General features: G+C 39.5%; 2 protein-coding genes across 2 annotated transcripts; one reads left to right on the top strand and one right to left on the bottom strand.

Moving 5' to 3' along the window:
* Positions 1-9,845: 9,845 nt before the first annotated feature.
* rab3aa (RAB3A, member RAS oncogene family, a) lies at positions 9,846-19,166 on the top strand. Its single transcript, XM_046052589.1, has 5 exons — positions 9,846-9,921; positions 11,939-12,163; positions 13,421-13,539; positions 15,438-15,562; positions 16,218-19,166. The coding sequence occupies exons 1-5, from the start codon at positions 9,919-9,921 to the stop codon at positions 16,406-16,408; spliced, it is 663 nt and encodes a 220-aa protein (XP_045908545.1). The 5' UTR covers positions 9,846-9,918; the 3' UTR covers positions 16,409-19,166.
* A 328-nt stretch (positions 19,167-19,494) lies between these two features.
* LOC123973007 (transcription factor jun-D-like) lies at positions 19,495-21,442 on the bottom strand. Its single transcript, XM_046052835.1, has one exon. The coding sequence runs from the start codon at positions 21,192-21,194 to the stop codon at positions 20,259-20,261; it is 936 nt and encodes a 311-aa protein (XP_045908791.1). The 5' UTR covers positions 21,195-21,442; the 3' UTR covers positions 19,495-20,258.
* Between the last annotated feature and the right edge of the window lie 821 nt (positions 21,443-22,263).

The following is a 22,263-nucleotide window of genomic DNA, read 5'->3' as shown; positions in this document are numbered from 1 at the left end:
TGCAAGAGTCACAAGATAAATCGGAACCTATGAGATGATGATTTGTACAGAAAAGAAGAAAGAATAATTTATACATACACGTTTCATATATAAATAGACCAGAATGTTTCATCTATTTTACACAAGTTTAGAGAAGTGAATTCATCTGAACGATTTAGCACCTTTCATTTAAACATGCAACAATGTGTTTGAGTGTAGGATTAATGTTAAAACAACTCAAAGACATGTGAAACATGACAAAGAGACACATCTGATCTATGTTTTATATTTAAGGTGTCCCTGTAACACCCTGCAACAGACACCAATTTCAGTGACAGTTGGGAGGGAGAGCAAGAGCAAGCTAAGTGGTGGTGTGGCCCTGCAGTCCCCTCTTTGATGAAGAAGTGTAAAAAATTCTTATTAATGTTAAAAGGTTAACTTAAGTTAATATTGTGACACTTGCCAACCATCATCATGTATTCTCCACGTTTTGGCTTTGCAAAAGATTAAAGAGAATCGAGTAGTAAAGTAACTTATGTTCTCCTAATTGTCCGACCAATGTGCGCGCAAACTGTGTGTAGCCTAGTTTACAAATTGCCTTGTTTTGTGTTTCCTCTACACAACAGATGCAGCAAAATTCATTAATACATTAATTTGTAACTCGAAAATTTCTGCGTTGTTGATACCCAACATTCGACCAAAATACATCCACTGTGTCAACTCGGGGGAAAACTTAAAAATTGCTATAGCTACATTTAAAACGTGAGCATTTCTACTTTCCCTGGATGGTTGGAAAGCGCCAAAACATGCCAGAACATGTACTATGCCTGTTAGCTTGTTAATGTTTAACAAAAGTTAGCTAATATTGAGGCAGCAGACAGAAACACAAATTCACACATAAATATTAACCTAACTTGCTTGAAAACTTACCTTATTGTTCCACAAGCGATGAAATCGTTAAATTTCCAGCCAATGTGTCTGCATAGTCCGACCGGCACCACTGTGGTCCTGAGCAGGGGACTGAACGTTGGTGTCTTCTTCTGAGCATGCTCACACCCAGCCCTGATTGTTCTTAGGTTGAGTTCCAAATAGTCGCCCTAAGCAAGTTAAGATAACTTCAACAAAGTTATATTCACTCAAAACAATAAGTAAATACCTTTTTTCACCATGCAATTAAACGTTACTTTGTAAAAACCAATTAAGGAGCACACATTATTGATACCCCACTACAGCTAACTCATTTATGCAAGTTATGACAGCTATTGGAATTTACAGTGCAGGCGCCACCTTGATTATTGCGCAATGTTTTTTTGCCATTTTGTGGCCAATCCGTTGGAGATAAATAGACATGCAGGGTATCAAATGAAGGGTCTGCCCCCCATCACTGTGGGATGTTCCGTTCTAAATATACAAGCCTGTAAAGCATGGGAGTGCTTTTGGTGACAGGAATGTTGATGAATACTCCCGTTTTTATCAATATTTCAATGTTTTGTCATTTGGAAATTGGTTGTATGGACTGAAAAAGTCTTTTAAAGATATCTATCAATAAAAGTCAGCATTTTAACAATAAATATTGCCAAAAAACGGAAATTCGCCTGGTATATTTGAAAAAGTTGTATGATAACTGTTGTATTTTAGTTTATTTTCATCAGATTTACAGTTACAATTGCATTCTAGGTGTATTATTGATTGGTGTATTAAGATATTCAGTGGCATTAAAAGCTAACTCTTGATGGTTTTGATGGTTTATTGCATCAACTTATAGCTTTTTATTTACCAGGCGAGGCTAAAAATTTCAGATTTTTTCTTTGTTGCATCTCCATGTACTCTGTAAAAGTAAAATAAATATATTAATAAACAATGGATTCATATTCCTTACCTTCTGACTTTTCAAAGGAGACCAGAATTATGCATCTAGGCCAAATGGTTGAGGAGTTATTCCTGATTCATTTTGGGTTTGTAATTTTAGGTGTTTCTGGACAAAGGGGTCTGTTTTCATCAGGTTATTGTAATTCATGGACTCTGTCCTGGCAAGTCTCTTAATTTTAAATGTGGCCATGTGGGATGTTTTTCTGGCTTTAGGAAGCATCTGAACAAGTGCCATGTTAGCGGTTCATTTGAGTCTGTAGAAGAAGGTGATTTTACACCTTGTCAAAATGTTCTCGACACAAGTAATGCCACTGATGTTGATGTGTCATCTGAATATTTAGAGGCTGAGTCAGAATTATCTTCAGCAAACCTTGTAAATAGTTGTGCAGCTGTAATTTCTGATTTAAAAGCAGCAGGTGTAGGCCAAAGTTTTGTGAACTCTAGTCATTTCCATGGAAGAGATTGTTCAAGATATCCATCAGCATGCTAAAGAAACTTTAGCATTATCATCATTAAGCATCTATTTAGTGATGAAAGAGAAAAATTTTTATCAGGAAAGTTGGAAATTATACAACCAGTTGAATGTGTAATTGGCTCAAGATTTGACACAAGGCGAAATAAAAAGACTGGAACATATTATAAGATAGTTGTTCAAGATAAATTCATGTATGTTCCAATTTTATCTACGTTGGAGTCAATATTTAAAAGTCAGTATATTGCAGAAAAGTTGAAAAGTTCAGCCACTGATGACTCAAGACTAAGAGATATTTGTGATGGGTCTTTATTTAAGACTCATTTTTCAACTGAAAAGCACACAGTGCAGATCCAAATGTTGTATGATGACTTTGAGGTTGCAAATCCTCTCGGTTCCAAGCGAGGTATTCATAAACTGGGTGCAATATATTTTACCATAAGAAACTTCTCTCCGAAATAGAATTCTTTTTTGGCCAACATACAGCTGTGTGCCTTATTTCATGCACAAGATCTTAAACGCTACGGTTTTAGTGAAATTCTTGCTCCAATTGTTCGAGATATTAAAGTGTTAGAGAATGATGGTATTGAGATTCCACTATATGGTGGTCGTGGTAGTTTCATACAGGTTACAGGGGATAATTTTGGCTTACATAGCTTGTTTGGTCTGGTGGAGTCTTTCAGTGCAAGGTACTGTTGCAGGTTTTGTTTAGCTGAAAAAGATGACTTTTCAAACAGAATTCTCTGAAGATTCTTCTAAAATAGTGTTAGGCACCAAAGACGCCCACACTGCTCACTGTCAAGAAATGGCTCGCAATCTATCTCTTCCTTATGTTTTTGCTGTGAAGAGTTCATGCTTATTGAATTCATTGACATATTTTAACACAACTGAGAACTTATCAGTTGATGTGATGCATGACATTTTGGAAGGGGTGGCCCAGTACGAACTAAAGCTGTTGTTTTTGTATTTTAAAGAAGAACGCATAACACTGTGGGAGCTGAATTTGAGAATACAAAGTTTTGATTATGGATTCATGGAGATAAACAATAGGCCAGTGGCTGTGAATTTAGGTGGAGAGTCTAATGATCTGGGACTGAATGCAGTTCAATCATGGTGCTTATTGAGGAATGTTCCGCTCATCTTTGGAGATTTGGTAACCTCTACTGACCAACATTGGGGACTACTTCTTTTATTACTACAAATAATTGGCATTGTATTGTATTTAAAACATTTGATTATTGAAGATCATAAACTGTTTAAGATGTTGTATCCCCAGAAAAAACTTTTACAAAAGCACCATTTTCCTATCCATATGCATTCAGAAAATTGGACCTGTGCTTCATAGCTGGTTCATGCGCTATGAAGGTAAGCATAATTTTTTCTAGAAACAACTCAAATCATTTCAAAAATATCACCAAAACACTGGCCAAAAAACACCAGAATCATATGGCATACACTTGGCGATCTTCAATAACTTTTAGTCGGTTAGACATTGGTCCAGGAAAAATGGTGTCTTTAGAAATGGTAAAAGAAGGTTCTGGAATTGCAATGTCAATTCAACTGCCCAGTAGTTTTCAAATTATGAAAGTGAATTGGGCTAAACACAATGGGTTTGTTTACCGCCCACATCTGGTTATTTGTGGCAAAGTTGAATCCGAAATGCCTCTTTTTTTTACCAGATTGAGTCAGTTGTGATAATACATGGGAAATTGTTGCTTCTCACTTCACCTTTATTTACAGTAACTTTTCAAGAGCATTTCCATGCATATGAAGTGACTTATACCATCTGCTAGGTTACAGTCGCAGTCTGAAGCGGCTTTGATTTGGATCACACTACCTTGTTTCTTACGACCCGCCCTTCTCTGCTTCTGGCTGGTAGTTCTTACCTGGGAACTGCGCGTGTGCAACTTCCAACAAAGATTTTGTACAAGAAAGATGCATCACTCTGTAGCTCAAGAGCGAAGCATACAACACATAGTGTGAAAAAAGGAGCTCACTGATGTGCAGTATGAGAAAAATATGGTGTTTTTTGAAAATGAAACCAACCCCTAAATAAGATTTTGAATCTGAAAATGAGAATAATACCACCTCTTTAAAAAAACAGCCATATGTACATTAAAGAGTTTCTAGTGGCAGTAATCATTCCTCCTGTAGATACTGAGTGTGAAGTGGTCCCTTCCTAAAACAACTACAAAATTACTTCATAAGTTTATCTGAAACTACTATGAAGCTTCAGACTCATCAGAACTCTGCCTTTGAGTTACTATCCTCCACTGCAGCTTATTAAGGAAAGACTGACAGACACTAAATACTGACTTGATAACTGTAAACTGCTGAAGCAGAAGTGGAATTTGTCATCCATCTTGTGACATTGGAGTCAGGTTATAAGGGGATTGCTTCACAACAGTATGGACAGAAGGAATGACTAAAGACACCAAAAACTCTTTAAATGTACACGTGAACAATACAATAGTATTGAGACATATGTGTAAAAATATAAGTCTGTCCTTTAAGACAGACATCTTTCTGGTGCAGACTATTTGTTTTTTATTGCAGTCTAAAGGTCTGTGGTTTCATCTTGGAATCCTGGAAATAACTTATTTGATGTTGTTTTCATAATCATTTCTGTGACTTTCAATAAATTCAATAAGTACCTGTTTACAGATTCTAATAAGCAGAACCAAAGGAACTGTGAGTTTGAGCCTCACACAGACCTTGAATCCTGCTTTGTTGTGACCTGTTAGGCTGTTGTTTATTACTTTCAGCTCTGGTTTAATGCACACCACGTTACAGCTTCTGTGTGGGTTGTCTCTGTACCAGCAGCATGAGCTTCTAATAACATGAAGATCATCACACTTCCTAATTTCACCTTCAGTGAGCTTTACACTCATAATTTTCTTTATCTTTCCTGTCTCTTTCTCTTTGCTCAATTGGTCTACAGCCTGTTGTTATCTGCTTCAGATCTCCTCTGACTTCATTCACATCTCTCACACACTCTACAGCCTCATCAGTACTGACATCACCATCGCTGACTGATAGATGACAATGTGAGTCTGTGAAAGCTGAAAAACTGTCCTGTCAAACTTTTCATTTCTCTACTTTTCCTTAAAGTCAGTGAACTGACCTCAGAGTCTCCAGTCTACAGTTTGGACTCTCCAGTCCAGTAGACAGCAGCTCCACTCCTGAATCCTGCAGTTTGTTCTTACTCAGGTCCAGCTCTCTCAGATGGGAGGGATTGGACTTCAGAGCTGAGGCCAAAACTTCACAGTGAGTCTCTGAGAGTCCACAGTCAGAAAGTCTGTCAGGACACATAAATTTCACAATCTGTTATTATGAAAGAGGAGAGTTTATATTCACTTCATGCATTTGATGACAAAACAGTTTGACATATCTTGTTCTGTTGAACGTTTCCTCTCATACAATCTTTTTATTTGTAGAGCACTTTTCAAAAACAAGTTACAAACTGCTTACCCAAAAAACAATAATACAGAAACAATACAAGATAAAAGCAAGAAAACATTGAAAAGACTAAAATACGCATTTAAGATAAATATAAAATAAGTAAAATAGAATAAAATAAAAGGGATAAAATACAGTTAAATAAGATCGGGAAAGACTCTCCTATAAAAGTGTGTTTTAAGAAGGGACTTAAAAGAGTTCACTGACTCAGCCGACCTGATTTCTTCGGGCAGGCTGTTCCAGAGCCTCGGGGCCCTGACAGAAAACGCTCTGTCCCCTACAGTTTTCAGTCGAGACTCTGGAACAGACAACAGACCTCTGCCCGAGGATCTCAAGGTACGTGCTGGTTCGTATGGGACTAAAAGGTCAGAAATATAACAAGGCGAGAGGCCATGAAGAGCTTTAAAAATGATCAATAAAAAGTTTAAAGTCAATTCTAAAACATACTGGGAGCCAGTGTAATGAAGCTAAAATAGGAGTAATGTGGTCATATTTCTTTGTTCTGGTTAAAATCCTGGCAGCTGAGTTCTGAACAGTCTGGAGTCGATCAGTAGATTTTTGGGTTAAACAAGTGAAAAGGCTGTTGCAAAAATCCAGGCATGATGAGATGAAGGCGTGTAAAATGGTCTCGGTGTCCTTAAAAGTTAACATAGATCGAATTTTTGCTATATTTCTAAGTTGATAAAAACATGATTGAATAAGCTTTGTGGTGTGCTGCTCAAAATTTAAATTACTATCAAAACAGACACCAAGGTTCTTTGCAACAGGCTTAATGTGATTTACTAGGGAACCAGCAGATGGCAGTATTTGTTTTGCCATCTGCTGGGACCCAATGACCAGGATTTCTGTTTTGTCTGAGTTCAGCTGGAGGAACTATTTGACATCCATTTTTTAACTTCACAAAGGCAGTTGTTAAGTGAACTCAGCAATCCAGGGTCTGTGGATCTGACGAGCAAGTACATTTGTGTGTCATCAGCATAAATATGAAAAGAAATACCATGTTTGTGGATAATATGTCGAAGGGGAATCAGATACAAGGAAAACAAAATGGGTCCTAAGACCGACCCCTGAGGCACACCATATTTAACTAGACAGAACAAATAGACATTGTTGTTTACAGACACGATACAGTGAGCAGCTGTTTGGACACAATTCTTTCTAGAATCTTTTCAATAAAAGGCAGTTTTGAAATTGGTCTAAAATTTTGATGGAGGGAAACAAGGTTTCTTTAAAAGTGGGGTCACGCAAGCTGTTTTAAAATTCTCAGGGACACAACCAGTAGATAGGGAGCTGTTAAAAACAGAGATCAAATGGGGCCCAACAGAATCTATTATTTTCAGTAAAAACTTTGTAGGTATTACATCAAGTGGGCTGGAGGACACTCTCATTTGTGATACTGTTTTTAAAAGCTCAGACAAGTCGATGGGATAAAACTGGTTAAAACTCTCTTGTTGCTGGTGAGGAACCTCTGAGTAAGAGGCCGCGTGGGGTAATAGAGGCTCTGATTGACACCACCTTATTGGTAAAATAAGATAAAAACAATTCACAGTCATCATTACTTCCAGCTGAGGCACAAGGAGGGGTTGGGTTTACCAGCCGATCCACAGTCTTAAACAGAAACCTGGGATTGTGTTTATGTGTAGTAATGAGTTCAGAAAAATAGTGTGTTCTCGCATCCTTAACCATGTTATTGTAGTTAATTAATAAATCCTTCAGACTGAGGTAATGGACTTGGAGACTGGATTTTTTCCATCTGCGCTTTCCTGCATTCCCTTTTTAGGCTGCGAATGCTGTCATTTATCCAGGGTTGCTTACTAGCTTTAGACGTAGGCCTAACCTTTAGAGGAGCAGTAATATTTAGTGACGACAAGCAGATATGATTGAAGTGATCGACCAGATTGTTGGTGTTGGAATCAGACAGGTGTTGGCTTTGGCTCTGAAAGAATGCGCAAAACTTTGAAACACTTTGTTCATTAAAGATGCGAGAACACACGGCGCTTGGTGAGGCGGCATGAGTAACAGGCGAATCGCAGCTAAAAACAATACATCTGTGGTCAGATATGGTCATGTCCACCAATTCCACAGAGGAAATGCTGACACCCAGGGTAAAAACCAAGTCCAGTGTATGACCACGGTTATGTGTATCCCCTTTGACATGTTGTTTGAAGTTAAAAGAAGTGGCCATATTTAAAAAGTTAGTTGCATTAACATTGTTGGGGTCATCAACATGAATATTAAAATCGACACGAAGAACAATTCTGTCATAATTTAAAATCAGAGTAGATAAAAATTCAGGAAGTTCTGATAAAAATCCTCCAGGCGGTTTTGGGGGGCGATAAATTATAACAAATATGATAGGTTGCAGCCCTCCAACTTTAAGAGTGAGAACTTCAAAGGAGTTAAATTCATCACAGCGTACTTGATGACATTTTAAATTTTTCCTATACACGCTCACTAGCCCACCACCACGACCACTGACCCTCGGTTGACTAAAACAATCATATTTAGGCGGACACAGTTCAGCTAGCTGGCTATAGTCATTCATCTGCAACCAGGATTCAGTTAAAAACATAAAATCTAGATTTGCAGACAAGATAAAATCATTAAAGATAAAAGTCTTACTTGAAAGTGATCTCACATTGAAGAGAGCCATTTTAAATGAGTTTGTTCTGGGTGCTGGAGTTGGTGCAGTTGTCCTAATCCTTAAGAGATTACTAATATTTCTGTGTGGGATGTGCACATTTCGGTTTACTGGTCTATGCGTGATGATGACAGGAATAGAAGTCTTTGGCACAGCGCTGGGAGCAGACGGCTTTACATGCCAGCAGGTGGAGACAGTTGTTTGTGGCAGTGAGCCAGAGATCTGTTCAGTGAGCGGTGGTGTTTTAGGTACTGTACGGTTTTGAGTTACTTGCATTTTACTAGTATTTCTATTTTATGCTACTTCCTACATCTACTGCACTACGATATTGAAGGAAATCTTGTACTTTTTACTCCACTACATTTATTTGACAGCTGTAGTTATTGGGTGTTTTGCGGATTAAAAATGTTCATACAAAACGCATAATGATTTTATAAAACATATATACATATAAAGCACTGTTATAGATTGATTTACCCAAAGAATTTTAAAAAGTTTCAATTATCTACACTTTGACCAACTACAACATTAAAATTCTGCTAACATGTTTATGTATCTGTAATAGCCTAATAATAATAATAATAATAATAATAATAATCCAAAAACATATGTGGTGTCCGAACAATAATGCTGCGATGATGTGTTGAGAGGAAACCCCGCTTGACACTGTTCTTGATCATAAAAGTTTATTAAATCAAAGAGTTCAGCATCAATTACAAGCTCTGCAGTAGCTTGGAGAGTGACCCAGCCCGATGACCACTCTGTCTCTCTGTACATCAAACATAGCTTATATAGGATATGTTTAGGTATCTGTTAGGTACCATAGAGGTCAAACCCACAGAAGGGTACAGTACTATCTTGAGGTAACAAAACAAGGGGTTAGAGGTCAAATTCTATAGAAGGGTTCAGTCCCTACATAACTACCAATCACTGCTCTCCCGTAGAAGGTCACTGACCCTCTGTCTTGCTGCTACAGTGCTATTTTGAACTGTTATGAGTCAAATGCATAGGTATTGGATACTACACATAATATAACACTTTGAAAAGTGGGTGGTGATGGTGCATAGATAAGATGCTTGCCTTTGGTGGGGGAGACCTTGGTTCGATTCCCACTGTAAGACATACACCGTTGCTGTAATGTAATGAAAAGTGTTAGACAGTTATGAAGACAGTTCTTCATAATTAAACATTCTCAATGTGGGACTTACTTGTAATTGATTATTTTTATCCCTTTGTGGTATTGCAACATTTACCACTACTACATTTACTATTTATTCCTACCAGTGATTCTAAATTAAAAGTAATTTATACAATGGGTGGGGGCGGGGCTTCGTGCGAATGAGCGGACCCTCTTCTCTGATTCGTCAGCCTTCCTGCCAATCATCCTTACACTCTTCTTACGCCGGGGCTGTCGGTCAAGAGGCGCACGAGCAACTGCAGGTGCGAAGCTGGGCATTGGGCTAGGCGCTGCTGCGAAGCTGAGGACAAAACACATTTCATGGTAAACCCTGCGCTTATTTGTTATAGCGGGACCGTATTAAGTCTAACAGTTGCAGCGGATAGCATGCGTTTTATTTGTCGCTTGTCATATCCTGGATTTAGACTGTAAATTTAGTCGTAAATAAGGAAGAGTAACCTTCATTTGACATAGCTGGGATGCTTAGCTAGCTGCTGCCACCACTTAATACTGGTAACGGTCTGCTGTGTTAGCGTTAAAGGTAGCGATGCTAGCCTAATTGTACGCATTTTCAATGGCTAAAAACTGAATTGAAACTGTATTTACACCATATCTTTTACAATCATTTGATCTTTATTTTAGGTGGTAAGTAGCATAACAAACATAATGCATAACAAAACACTTGTAATTATAGATTTTTCTCCAGCTAACGTGGACCAGACTGACCATTTCAGGCATCTAACTGTTAACGTTACATATTCTCACTAGCAAGCTAACGCCAGATAAGCTCTGCTGTGGATAGTGGATGGCTGGTTTGTGCTGTTTAAATTGGGAGCGTATTATGTTCAGAAAAAGCCAGAGGGCGTTACAGGCGTTGACAGTTTGGAGTTTACTACAAGGCAAATTCTGGTCAGCCATATGGTCATTCATAACTGGCTGGCCAGCGTAACGTTAGCCTTTCACAGAGGTGCCCTGCCCTCCTGGATGGGAAAAGACAGGCAGTTTAGCTGATGCTTAGCCTGCTAAGCCCCGATACTTCCGTCCTCTTATCTTTCGTGGGGCTGAGGTGTGTGTGCCTTGCCTGAACAGTATTATTGACATGAAGTGGAAACACTCAAGGCTGTGTGAGGGTATTGGCTGGTTGTATTTACATAGCCTCTTGGCGAAACGTCTGCGTGATTTTATTAACGTTACCTTGTAAAGTTATGAGACTGTTTGGGAACCATGTGTAGTGTAACCTGGCCCCATGCAGAAGACTACATTAACATTACTTAAACCCCTCACGTGTTTATATTGTATACACAAGGCTGTTTTAAAATGGAGTATAAATACAGATTGATTTTAGTCCTGTCTGTCTGAAGAATGACCTATATCTCAGTTTTCTGTGCATTAGTCTCTTGGATCCTATTCAGATGGGCTACACAATGGTCTGTTGTTAGGAGAAGAGCAAACCACCCAGAAATGGTCAGTCCAGTAAATGAGATATTTGACAGCTGCCAGGCGCTCTTCATACATGCTCTCTGTCTTGAAGAAAGTGTGAAAATGCTATTCATTACGTGAGACTCCATTCATTAGTTTCACCTGGCTTGTTTTACATCTTTTAACCATCCACAGAATTGTTGAAATATTTTATTTTAATAATTTAAGGACTTTCTGTTATTTTGTCTGCATGTGTTTAATATCTCTGTGGTTTGAAGGTGTTGAATATAGTATTGTTTATAGCTCAGGCAAGGGACACCTAAATTTGTTGTGTCAGTCTAAAAGTAGCTTCAGAGGATGTATCTAGGTGATATCAGAGGTTTGATCTTGCTTATCTCTGTGTCAGCAGTTTCCCTTCTCAAGTGTGTTTCTTGAGTGTGCTTACAATGTGGTTTGTAAATGTATTGATCTAATAAATGGTTTAGTATCTACAGACCAATTGAAACAAATTCAGTATGAATAAAAACTAATTGACAAATGGTGTGTTATCTGTTATATATTCTAAACCTGAAAAGTGATATTTTATGAAACGGGTAAAGAAGCAGGATTTTACATGTTTCTTTTTCATTTTTACCAGTTATCTGCACCAAATGTATGCCAGTGGGAGAGGGCTCGACACAATGTCATGAAAACAGTGCCTGCACAATCTGATGGAAACAAATACAACAGCTCTTCCTTTGTACATTTATATAACGTTTAGTTTTTGCAGACACTGTCAGAGAGGCTTTGATTCAACACTGTTTGTGGTGGAGTTGTATCGGTTTATATTGTGAGGGGTTTCTATTATTTGGTCCAGCCCCCATAGATAAGAACAGACTGATTCTTCTGACTGATTTAATATGCAATCTCAATCCTTTCCTAGATGGCGTCTGCAAATGCCACATACGGCCAGAAGGAGTCCTCGGACCAGAACTTTGATTATATGTTTAAAATCCTCATCATTGGTAACAGCAGCGTAGGAAAGACTTCCTTCCTTTTCCGCTATGCAGACGACTCATTCACACCAGCCTTTGTCAGCACAGTGGGCATCGACTTCAAGGTCAAGACCATCTACAGGAACGACAAGAGGATAAAGCTGCAGATCTGGGTGAGGAAGCGAACACTTACTTGCATGCACATGTGCTGAGTCTGTCAGGTACAGATTGTCTAGTGGTTCCCAGAGCAGGTTGAGGGTTGGATGAGGGTCACAAGGGAAAAAAAAAACAAACATGAGAAATAGTTTTGGGGAGACAGTGAATCACGATCAACCCCAGGATTTTTTTCTGAACTCCTTTAAAAGTTTTGAAAAGGAATTGAAAACTCATCTTGCTTTGCTTAGTGCGGCCTTTTGTTTAATCAGTGTTCTGCATCTGGCAGCGCTGTGTTATCTAGAGTCCGATACCACAGAAGAAGTAAGGGTGTAACAGGTAGAAAAGCAAATGGCACACACTTAACACATAACAGATTTCGCAATCAGTGTTGTCTCCAGTCTGATGTGTATATTTCTCTCCATAATACAGCGGTGCAGTGCACACTCAGCGTAAAATAGACGTGGTAATAATGGTAGAACTGTTTTGTGGCAGAAGTGTTTTCACAGGATTCAAACAGTCTTTGTTCATCTCAGTGATCAATATACTGAAATACAAATGCAGGTTTCAACAACAGTGACATCACTGAAACAGTATTTAAGGCTGCGACTAAAAGATTATTTTCATTATCAAGTAATCTGCTGGTTATTTTCTCAAATAATGGTTTAGTCTATAAAATGTCAGAAAATGTCCACTCCAGTATCACATAGTCTAAAGGGACGTCTTCAAATGTTTGTCCAGTCTGCAGTCAAACACAGCTGAACTAAAGCGGTCTGTGTTATCGTGTATCTCTAATGATTACCAGCTGTTGAAATGGTCACCAGAATCACTTAATCTGCTGTGCAATGGCAGTACCCTTGAAGTATACTTAACATGAGCCATAAGGCCTGACCCTGGGACCAACTGCTTATTACATGCGACACCAGAGGAATACCTAATGCTCATGGGAGTTTGGCTGAATGTTAAACCTCGGCAATCATCAGGAGGCTTATGCACAGGTGCTTGGTGACAATGATCTGCAAGACAAGAAAATATCCATCGTTCCCAATGCTCATTTAACCCTATATATACGTGAGAATGTTTACACCACAACCTGAGGAAGATGGAAACTTTGTCATGTCCATGCAACCGTGAGTGTGCAGGTGTGTGTTGTGTGTGTTTTTTTTTTTTGTTGTTTTTTTTTTCTAGTATGTTTTCATCTATCCTGCTTTGATGATGACAAATACTCAAGAATAATTCCCCATTTAAAACCATGGTGTTCGTGTGTGTTTGTTTAGGACACTGCTGGCCAGGAGCGCTACAGGACAATCACCACAGCTTACTACAGGGGAGCCATGGGCTTCATCCTTATGTATGACATCACCAACGAGGACTCCTTCAACGCCGTTCAAGACTGGTGAGGGATGCCTGACTATGCATGTCTGTGTATTCAATGGTGGTAACTCAACAACCTTTAATCTGATATCTTTAATGTTGTTCAACTTTGCTGTTTGTGACCACAATGGTGGGACTAGAGACGTTGTGGACAGGGCAACCACACGAGTGCTCAGGAGAATCAGACAGGTTTCAAACAAGTTCTAGTTATCAAGCACTTGTGAAACAAGTGTACTGACAAATGAAAGTATAATGTCTAAAATTGTCATTTTGCTTTGTTAAATAGCATGTTTTTACACTTCTGGAAGTATCAAACTTGAATCAGAAAGTAACTGAGCAAGAGATGTTTGAATCAGATGGTTTATATTTTTAATTTCATTATTAATTTCATTAACGTTCACTTTGTTTTCGTATCCAAATTTAGATAATTATAAAAATTGACTTGTTACAAACATGTCTGGTCACTTGTTTACGCTATTTTCTGTTTAGAAGCTGTTACAAGTGGCTTTGCCATTTTTCCCTATCTTGAAATGAAATTTGTCATTTGAATGTCACATTATAACCAGTTGGAATGAGAGCTGTCAGTTCTGATGGAGTACTGTGTGCCACCTCCTCTGGTGGGAGGCTTTAACACTAGACTTCATGTTGCTCAAACACACTGCGTAAACATTCAGCACCTTCTCTGTGCATTTCCCACAAACAGCATCTCCGTACTTGAGGCATTTGTAGAACGTTTTATTGTGTTTGCACTGCGTCTCCACCATGCAGGTCATTCTCCTGCGCTCTTAGAAGAAGAATAAGATACTTTATTGTCACATACATGCATCTCTGCATTTAACCCATCCCTCAAGAGCAGTGGGCAGCCGCTGTGCAGCGAACGGGGACCAACTCCAGATTTTGTGTCAGTGTCTGGTCAATGCACTGTCCGAAGAAACCGAACATGTTTTTGATGGTGGGGGAAACCGAAGCACCCGGAGGAAACCCACACAGACACGGGGAGAACATGAAAACTCCACACAGAAAGGCTGGGACAACCGGGGTCTTAAGCCACAACCTTCTTGCTGTGAGGCCACAGTACTGTCCACTGGACCACCGTGGCGCTCTGCATTGTGAAGGGCACGTCAACGGCACAATGGCTCTTTTGATGACATCCACTCAGTGCCGTTGTAGTTATATTCTAAACACAGTCTTGAATTTAAATGCAGCATACACTTTATTGACTATTGCGTTTTATAGGCCTATTTATTAATAATAATAATGTAGAATCTGAGGTGTTAAGTAGCAAAAGAATTCTAATGATCACTTCTGCTGAACAATAAACTAAAAACAAATGCTCCACAGATCAAAAAACACATGAGAGAGCAAAACACACCTGTGTCAGAGGGAAAGACTATAGACTGGTTCATAAATGTTAATAGCCTACATTTGATAAACATAGGCCCATTATCTATCGCATTAATTACTAGTGGTTTGAAAAAAGAGAGGATATCTACTGCAGAATTTGTTTTAATGATCATGCAACCAAAAGTTATCAACCTGTACAGCATTGCTGTATTGGCTAATGAAAATTAATGCACATGGCAGTGTTTATGCATTTTTAGCTCTTGCAAATGGATGGCTGTCAGAGGATGACCCATCAGATGCAGAATCAACACATCGCTCAGTCCTGAAATCTCCACTCACTGCATTGAGCAAGTCTAATGCCTATTTTGTTGTAGACAAAAGGTGTTGGCAATAGCAAAAAAATTATGTTTATCTAAACACAATAGCCCGAAAATGACTGGAAATTTTACCTGCTGGCGAATACAGGTATAAATTAATTTTTAACAATGGTGCTAAAGATAACATTAACATCTTAAACAAGATGCTGGTGAGATTCAATCAGTCAATACAGCTCAACACCCTGTACTGTGCTAACAGGTCTACCCAGATCAAGACATACTCATGGGACAACGCCCAGGTCCTCTTGGTGGGGAACAAGTGTGATATGGAGGATGAACGAGTGGTGGCTGCAGAGAGGGGCCGGCAGCTGTCAGAACAGCTGGGTAAGTCAACTAGTGTGATATCTGGTGTTTTTCAGCTATTGGTTTATCTCCCTCTCCTGGGAGCATTAGTGAAAAGTATGCTGTTTAAAATCATGAACTATTATTCATAAAGTTTGTTCAGATGGTCAGATATTGATTCAACTGTGTTCATCTCTTTCAAAGTCCTCTTCTGTAGTTCACCTACTATATGTCATCATTAGACTTTTTAGCTTGGCACATTAGATCATTTTCACTGCGTTTGAAACTGATGTTACAACAATTCAGGCTGACTATAAATCAAAGGCAGCTATGCCAATGAGCCACACTAACACGAGTCCGAACTAGTATCATGTTAGTGTTAAAAAAGCTAGGTGTTATTTTTCTGCTCTTCCTGTTGAAACATGTTTGGGGAGTGATCTGAGTGGTCAGACTGAGTCATAGCATCATTTGCAATTTGACTGTAATTAGACTTAATTTCAATCCATTTATGAAAGAGGTTTGAGTATGATCTGAAAAGTTAAACTGAGTTGTTTTTAAGACTTATGAATAGATTTCATTTAGAAATACTTACACAAATATGATGGGAAGATTAATGAGGTGGATTAACTGGATAAGCTTCATATTGGAACAATAAGCGTACCCATATCCTCTCTGCCTTTGCTGCCCCTCCTGACAGGTTTTGAATACTTTGAAGCGAGTGCTAAAGATAACATTAACGTGAAGCAGACCTTCGAGCGGCTGGTGGACATCATCTGCGAGAGGATGACGGAGAGTCTGGACAACAATGACCCGACCGTCACTGGAGCTAAACAGGGGCCACAGCTCAACGAGCAGCCTCAGAGGTCCCATCAGGATTGTGCATGCTAAACATGACCCCCCCCCCCCCCACACACACATGCACACATGCACACACTGTCCTAAAATCCACACATGCTGTATTTTCAGTTAGTCTCTCTCTTTCTTTTTCTACGCACATACACAAGAGTATTACACACAAACACTGTCATACAGAGGCACACAACCTGGCTGCTTAGATTCTCAAACCCTCTATCTACATAAAGAGCTCCGCCCACGTGACCGGTTCTCCCCAAAGATTTGTCATTTTCTGAAAAAGCATCTTAAAGTGTTTGTTCATTTCAGTAATACAGAGATTATGTGATAGTGCTAAATTAGAGGGGTGAAGGGGTACAATCCCAAGTTGTCTTTCTTTCTCACTTGCACACGAACACACACTACTTTTCTCTTCTATGACCAGTTAGGCCAGTCAAGGCTAAGACTCCAATGGGTTTTACTCTAAAAGGCCTTGTAGGTTGCCTGATTCTGGTCTGGCATCAGGACATGCGACAGCGATTTCTCAGTTAAAAAGCTATCGATCCAATGAGTGTCGCTGGGGGAATAATGATTAGCCAATCAGTACATAACAGGGTAATAGTAATAACAAGAATGGTGACTGCTATAGAGAAGATAGAGGCTGTTCTAATTTGATTGATTGAAGCTTGAAATGGAGCGTAACAAGTTGACAGCTCAGTCTGATATCAGGCAGCTGTGAAGGAGGAATGTTGGAGGAATCCAACTCACACTCAGCATTAACAACCCAAAGCTAAGTGGATGCAAATGATTTAAAATTGTTTAACTTTTAGTCCCGTTGAAAATATGTTTGTTGCTGTGGATAGAGTTGCTGGGGGGGGTTTTTTTTTTTTTTTTTTTTTTGTTTTTGTTTTTTTTTGGGTTTTTTTATGTCTTTGACTTGGTTGGGTGTGGTTTTGAGCATGTGAAATCACCAGTCCTTCCCAGTGTTGTGATTGAGTTTCTACAGATAATTACGGTCCTTAAGTTTAGTTTGACGTCCATTTAAAAGTTGTTTTTCTTTTAATTTTAGGAATGAACATAAGAATAGCAAAGGTCATGCACATCAGTTTGCTAGTCAGTTCTCATAATTATTATTATTTATATACATTGTTGGCCCTTTCCCAGATTTTAAATTTTTGTATGTCTGTTTATATGTCAGGAGCTGCATCACCTCTGGAGGTTGCTTGATTTTAAATTCTTAGTGTTGTTTTTGTTTTGTTTTTTACTGTTTTGTATTTTTAAGACATATGACAGAATAAAAGAATATGGGATATCATTCACCTCATGGGGAAGAGTGTATAAATGTTTAAAAGTTAAATATATGCATTTTATAAAAAAATTATATATATATAATTTTGGATTCCAACCTGGGCTTAAGTGAGAAGTGCATGTGGTTGATGGTTTTTAACCGATTCTGGTTGCTGGATGGTTTTTTATTTTTATGAGCTGAATTTAAACCCCGTCTGTCCTACAGTTTCAGTACTTGGAGGTAGCAAATGCAGCTCAAGGTTTCACTTGTGAAGCCCATGGCCCCTTCTCATTGTATTAACTTTCTTTCACTGTGTACTGCGTACAATGTGCAACATGCACTCACTAGAAAGGCATGTGATTCAGTGTGAGCACTGGTATACCAGAGACCTGCCATCTTTATCAACTACCAGATAAGTCTCTTATGTCGCCTATGTAGATTATATTTTCATCTTTACTTTTGGGAGGAACTGGATGTTTTTAAGCATGTGAATACTGAGTTTTATTTCTCTCTCTCTGATGCTAAGGTTAGGGAGGTTGTCTGCTCATGTACAGTACAAAACCTTCTGTATGTCATGCATTCACAGATAAGCTGAGGCATGCTAAAATATTTTCAAAATGTAACTTATTTATTTTGTATTACTTATAACTTTATTTATTTTTGAGATCATGTTCTTCCTGTAGATTATGCATCACAATCTGCACTCTACATTTTGAGATGTTCAGTAGTATCCAATGGCTTAAACTGTCCCAGCTTTTAAATGAAAATATATTTGTGTTTACAGTGAATATAAAGCTTAAGATGCTTCCTCAAGAGGAAAGTTAAACATTCCAGTGTGAGAGTCTCTTATCATGTCAACTGTGGGAAGTTTGTTTGTCTTTTGATATCAGTTATGTAACATTTAAGACTTAGTAGTCTAAAAGCAGACTGTTCTCACAGCGCAATAGCAATTATTTATCTCCATATCCAAATATCAGCAACATACAACCCTGGTGAAGGTTTCTAGCTCACATACTGTACAAGTATAGTATAGCACCCTAATATAGTATGTATAGTTTGTATAAAGGGAATCTTAATTGATCTTTCCAAAGAGATCGCGATCCTACATTTAGAGCCAAAAAGAGCCCTTGTTTGTGTCTGCATTTGTTAGACTTGCACTAACAAGCTAGTCTGATAGTGTTTTCCTACTCTGTGCAGTAGCTTCAAAAAGGGAAAATGTTTTGGAAGGAAACTGAATACTCTGAACACTTCATTAAAGTAGTAATTGTTACTGCATTTGTTCACTTTTGACATGCTTGTTGATTTTTGTTACTTTTATTTATTGTGTTTTGCTACAGCTGTAAACTTGCAGGTGACTTAGGAACACGTATCAATCCTGTTCAGCTCTCATCCTCTTCCCTGTCATAAATGACCCTTGTAAATAGGAGTTTTCTGCCCGTCAGGTATTAGTTGTGTGAATTGTGCTGTAATTCTGTAATGCCAGATTTGCTATAATGAGGAATAAATAAACAAATTCTAAAAGCTGGAGTTTTGTGTTGGTTCAATTATTCTCAAAGGTCAGTGATTTACAAGAAGTGTACATGTGATATTTCAGAAAGGTTTGGAGTAGGTTTTACTCTACCCAGCAGAGGGCATAATGCTGCAATAATGTCTTGTTTTCTACCCTCAGAGTTGTTTGACCATCTATGGTTTGGTTTTGCTTCTCTACTGCACTTAATACAACACCCACAGTGTCAACTGTATCAGAGAAGATAAATGTTAGGGCAAGAATTTATATATTAGCCTGTTCTTGCAAATGTTCATTCTAACGCTAAAGCAAGCAGAGCCTCCCCTCTTAGAATCAAAACACATGAGCTTTAGTAATGTAGTGAATTTAATAAATGTCAGGTAGAGACTTTAAAGTCCATTACACATGGATACATAGGGTTTCTCAGCACGTACACATACATTCATGGAAGTGGCGACTGGAGAACTACACAGCAGCCAACACAAGGAAAAATACAATGGTTAAAAGCAACAAGACATGCAGTGTTCATTTTTGCACAAGAAAAATAAAGGAACAACAAGACGTAAGACCATTATGTAAAATAAGAAATGTTTCAGTAAATAAAATATATATTTGTCATTGCTAAGTGCTTGTAAACAAGTAAGGCATTATATTACACGGTGGATGACAGCACTTGGTGACACCCTGGTGTTTGGTTGCACTTTTGTTGAGATTGTCCAGCTTACACACAAATAAATGCTATCCTACACCAGTCCACTGGATAGCGGTTTGCTACATGGCTTCCCAGAAATTAGGGCAACAAAATAAGTGTTTGCTGCACAACACCGCCAGATTTTCAGGAATCATGAGAGGCTGCAGCCTATGCTGCTGGTTAACTGGTCGTTTCATCCAGTAGGCTACACAGCCCTCATCGAGGCCTGTTCATCTCTACACAGTGCAGTGCAGCGCAGATTCTCAGTTCCAGGCCTTATCTGAAGTGTGCATTTACAATGGCCTCATATCAAGTCTCTGATAAGGATTGTAGGTTACAAAATGTTCCTCATAATACAGGCCTGTATGCTCAGAGCATTTTTAGAGTTGTAAAAAAACACGAAGAGCACCATTACTGGGATCTAGTAAGCCTGGACCTGGTTTGGCAAAAGCTGGCATCCGCTGCTGACATGGTTCATCACCTTCTGCTTCAGCTGGGCCACTTGCTCCCTGAGGACGCTGGCTGTGGAGGCCAGCTCGGTATTCTGCGTTTTCAGACTCTTGACCTTGTCCTCCAACCGAGAGATCCTCTCTAGTTTTCTTTTGCGGCATTTGGAAGCGGCTATCCTGTTCCGCAGCTTTTTCCTCTCCGCCTTGATGCGCTCCTGGTTGTCCATGTCAATGGGAGACAGAGGGGGGCTGTCCCCAAAGCTTTGCATGTCTGGTACCGTCTGAGGCTCGTCCTTCACCAAACCGGCAGACTGGAGTCGTGACAGAGCGGCTGCAGCAGCCGCCTGTTGCTGCGCGCTGGCCAGATGAGACGGAGGCGGCGGGAAGGGAATGGTGTCCGTGGAGTAGTTGATGGAGGAGGCTCCGAGCGGACTGGCCGCATAGCCGTTCAATGTTGTATATACAGGGAGGTCTGACGTCTGAAGCCCGGCGGACCCGACTGCATTGGATGATCCGAGTAGCTCCAATCTATCCACGGAGACGCACCCCGCCTCGCTCAGCTGGTTCTGCTTGTGCAGATCCTCCAGTGCCTTGACGAAACCTTCCGCGAACTCTTGCTCGTCGCTGGCTGACTTCGGGTAGAGGAAATGGGAGGCCGGGTTGGTGGTGGTGACCAGACCGTTAGACTGGATGATAAGGCGCTCCAGGTCCGGGGAGGTTAGTTTCAAGAGTCCCAAGTCTGGGGAGTTGAGAAGTCCATCTGTATCTCGGAGCGGGTTTGATTTGAGCTCGGAGTTCTGGTCGTCCAGGTTCAGATTAATTTCCTTCTTCATCATCGTGTTCTGGGAGTAGATGCTGGAGACCCTCGGATTATTCACCACGGTGCCTGGGTAGAGGGTTGTTTCCATTCTACACCCTCACATGAGGGAGTGTTGAGCGTTACGCATTAACGATTGCTGAACAGTCACATCCAAACATGAGGAAATCAGCTGATCCTTATTTATGTGGGATCCCGTTTCCTTATTCCCTTCTTGTGTATCAGTCACTCTATCAGTCGACCACTTGAGCGCTTATCCCTGAGGGCTCTGATGTTTCTCTACTGCGCGCGGACGATATTGTCTTTTCCCGATGGCACGACTGCTATGCGCTGCGCCAGACCTTGCTCGCTTTCTAGCCCTAAAAATTCCATTATGTCACTCCAGAGCGCGGAGATTGGCCCAAAATGACGTTGGTTTCCGGTTCAATTTGAATAAGGGGCCGAGTCGGTCTTTATTGCTATGGAGACTTTAGGTAAACTACAAACAGTGCAATGCATTGTGGTTTGATGTCATAGCATAAAAAAACGCAGGGTCGCCAAAAGAGAGCAGAGACTGGGCGGGGAAGGTGTAAGAGGCGAAGGCTACAGAAAGGAAGAACAGAGGAACAGGCCTTAGAGAAAATATTCTTTCAACTCAGCCTGAGGCAGTTTTAAAAGACTTCAAGAATAGAATAGCTTTAGACAGTGTAACATTTATTCCACAAAAGTATTAACAAAGTGTATATTGTAGCCTACAATTCCATGAAAGATACTCCATAGGATCCTTGCTATTCTCAAACTGGAATAGAATAGAATAGATAAGGGTCAGACAAACTATAATCATAATTTGGTTTTAGGCCTATATGTGTTCAAGTTTAAACTGAATTCAATTTCTTGAGATTTATAACACTAACCATGCCAATTCCAGCCAGAATCAATGGTCATATTCAACCCTCACACCAGACCGAGAGAGAGACCTGAAAGGAAGTGTTACAACATCTCAGAGTGTTCTGAAAGTGTTTCTGGGGAAATTGAGCATGGACTGGAAAAGGGAAGGAAACAGTGACAGTAGAATGAGGAAACCATGTGTTTTCTGTGATTTAAAGTGGAATGTGGAAAAGTTAACATTCTGACATGTCCATCAGTGGCTGCCGAAATACTAACACAGTGTTTTGATAGTT

This window comes from Micropterus dolomieu, linkage group LG06 (genome assembly GCF_021292245.1).
Source record: "Micropterus dolomieu isolate WLL.071019.BEF.003 ecotype Adirondacks linkage group LG06, ASM2129224v1, whole genome shotgun sequence".
Lineage (NCBI taxonomy): Eukaryota > Metazoa > Chordata > Actinopteri > Centrarchiformes > Centrarchidae > Micropterus > Micropterus dolomieu.
The sequence above is the reverse complement of the archived record's forward strand: the minus strand, read 5'-3'. Positions and strand labels throughout refer to the sequence as shown.

Excerpts from the sequence above, each read along its gene's own strand:
- LOC123973007 (XM_046052835.1), bottom strand. The coding sequence starts at position 21,194 with ATGGAAACAACCCTCTACCCAGGCACCGTGGTGAATAATCCGAGGGTC.
- rab3aa (XM_046052589.1), top strand. Across the intron at positions 13,540-15,437 it reads TTCAACGCCGTTCAAGACTG|GTCTACCCAGATCAAGACAT; the intron begins GTGAGGGATGCC and ends CTGTGCTAACAG. Across the intron at positions 15,563-16,217 it reads GCAGCTGTCAGAACAGCTGG|GTTTTGAATACTTTGAAGCG; the intron begins GTAAGTCAACTA and ends CCCTCCTGACAG.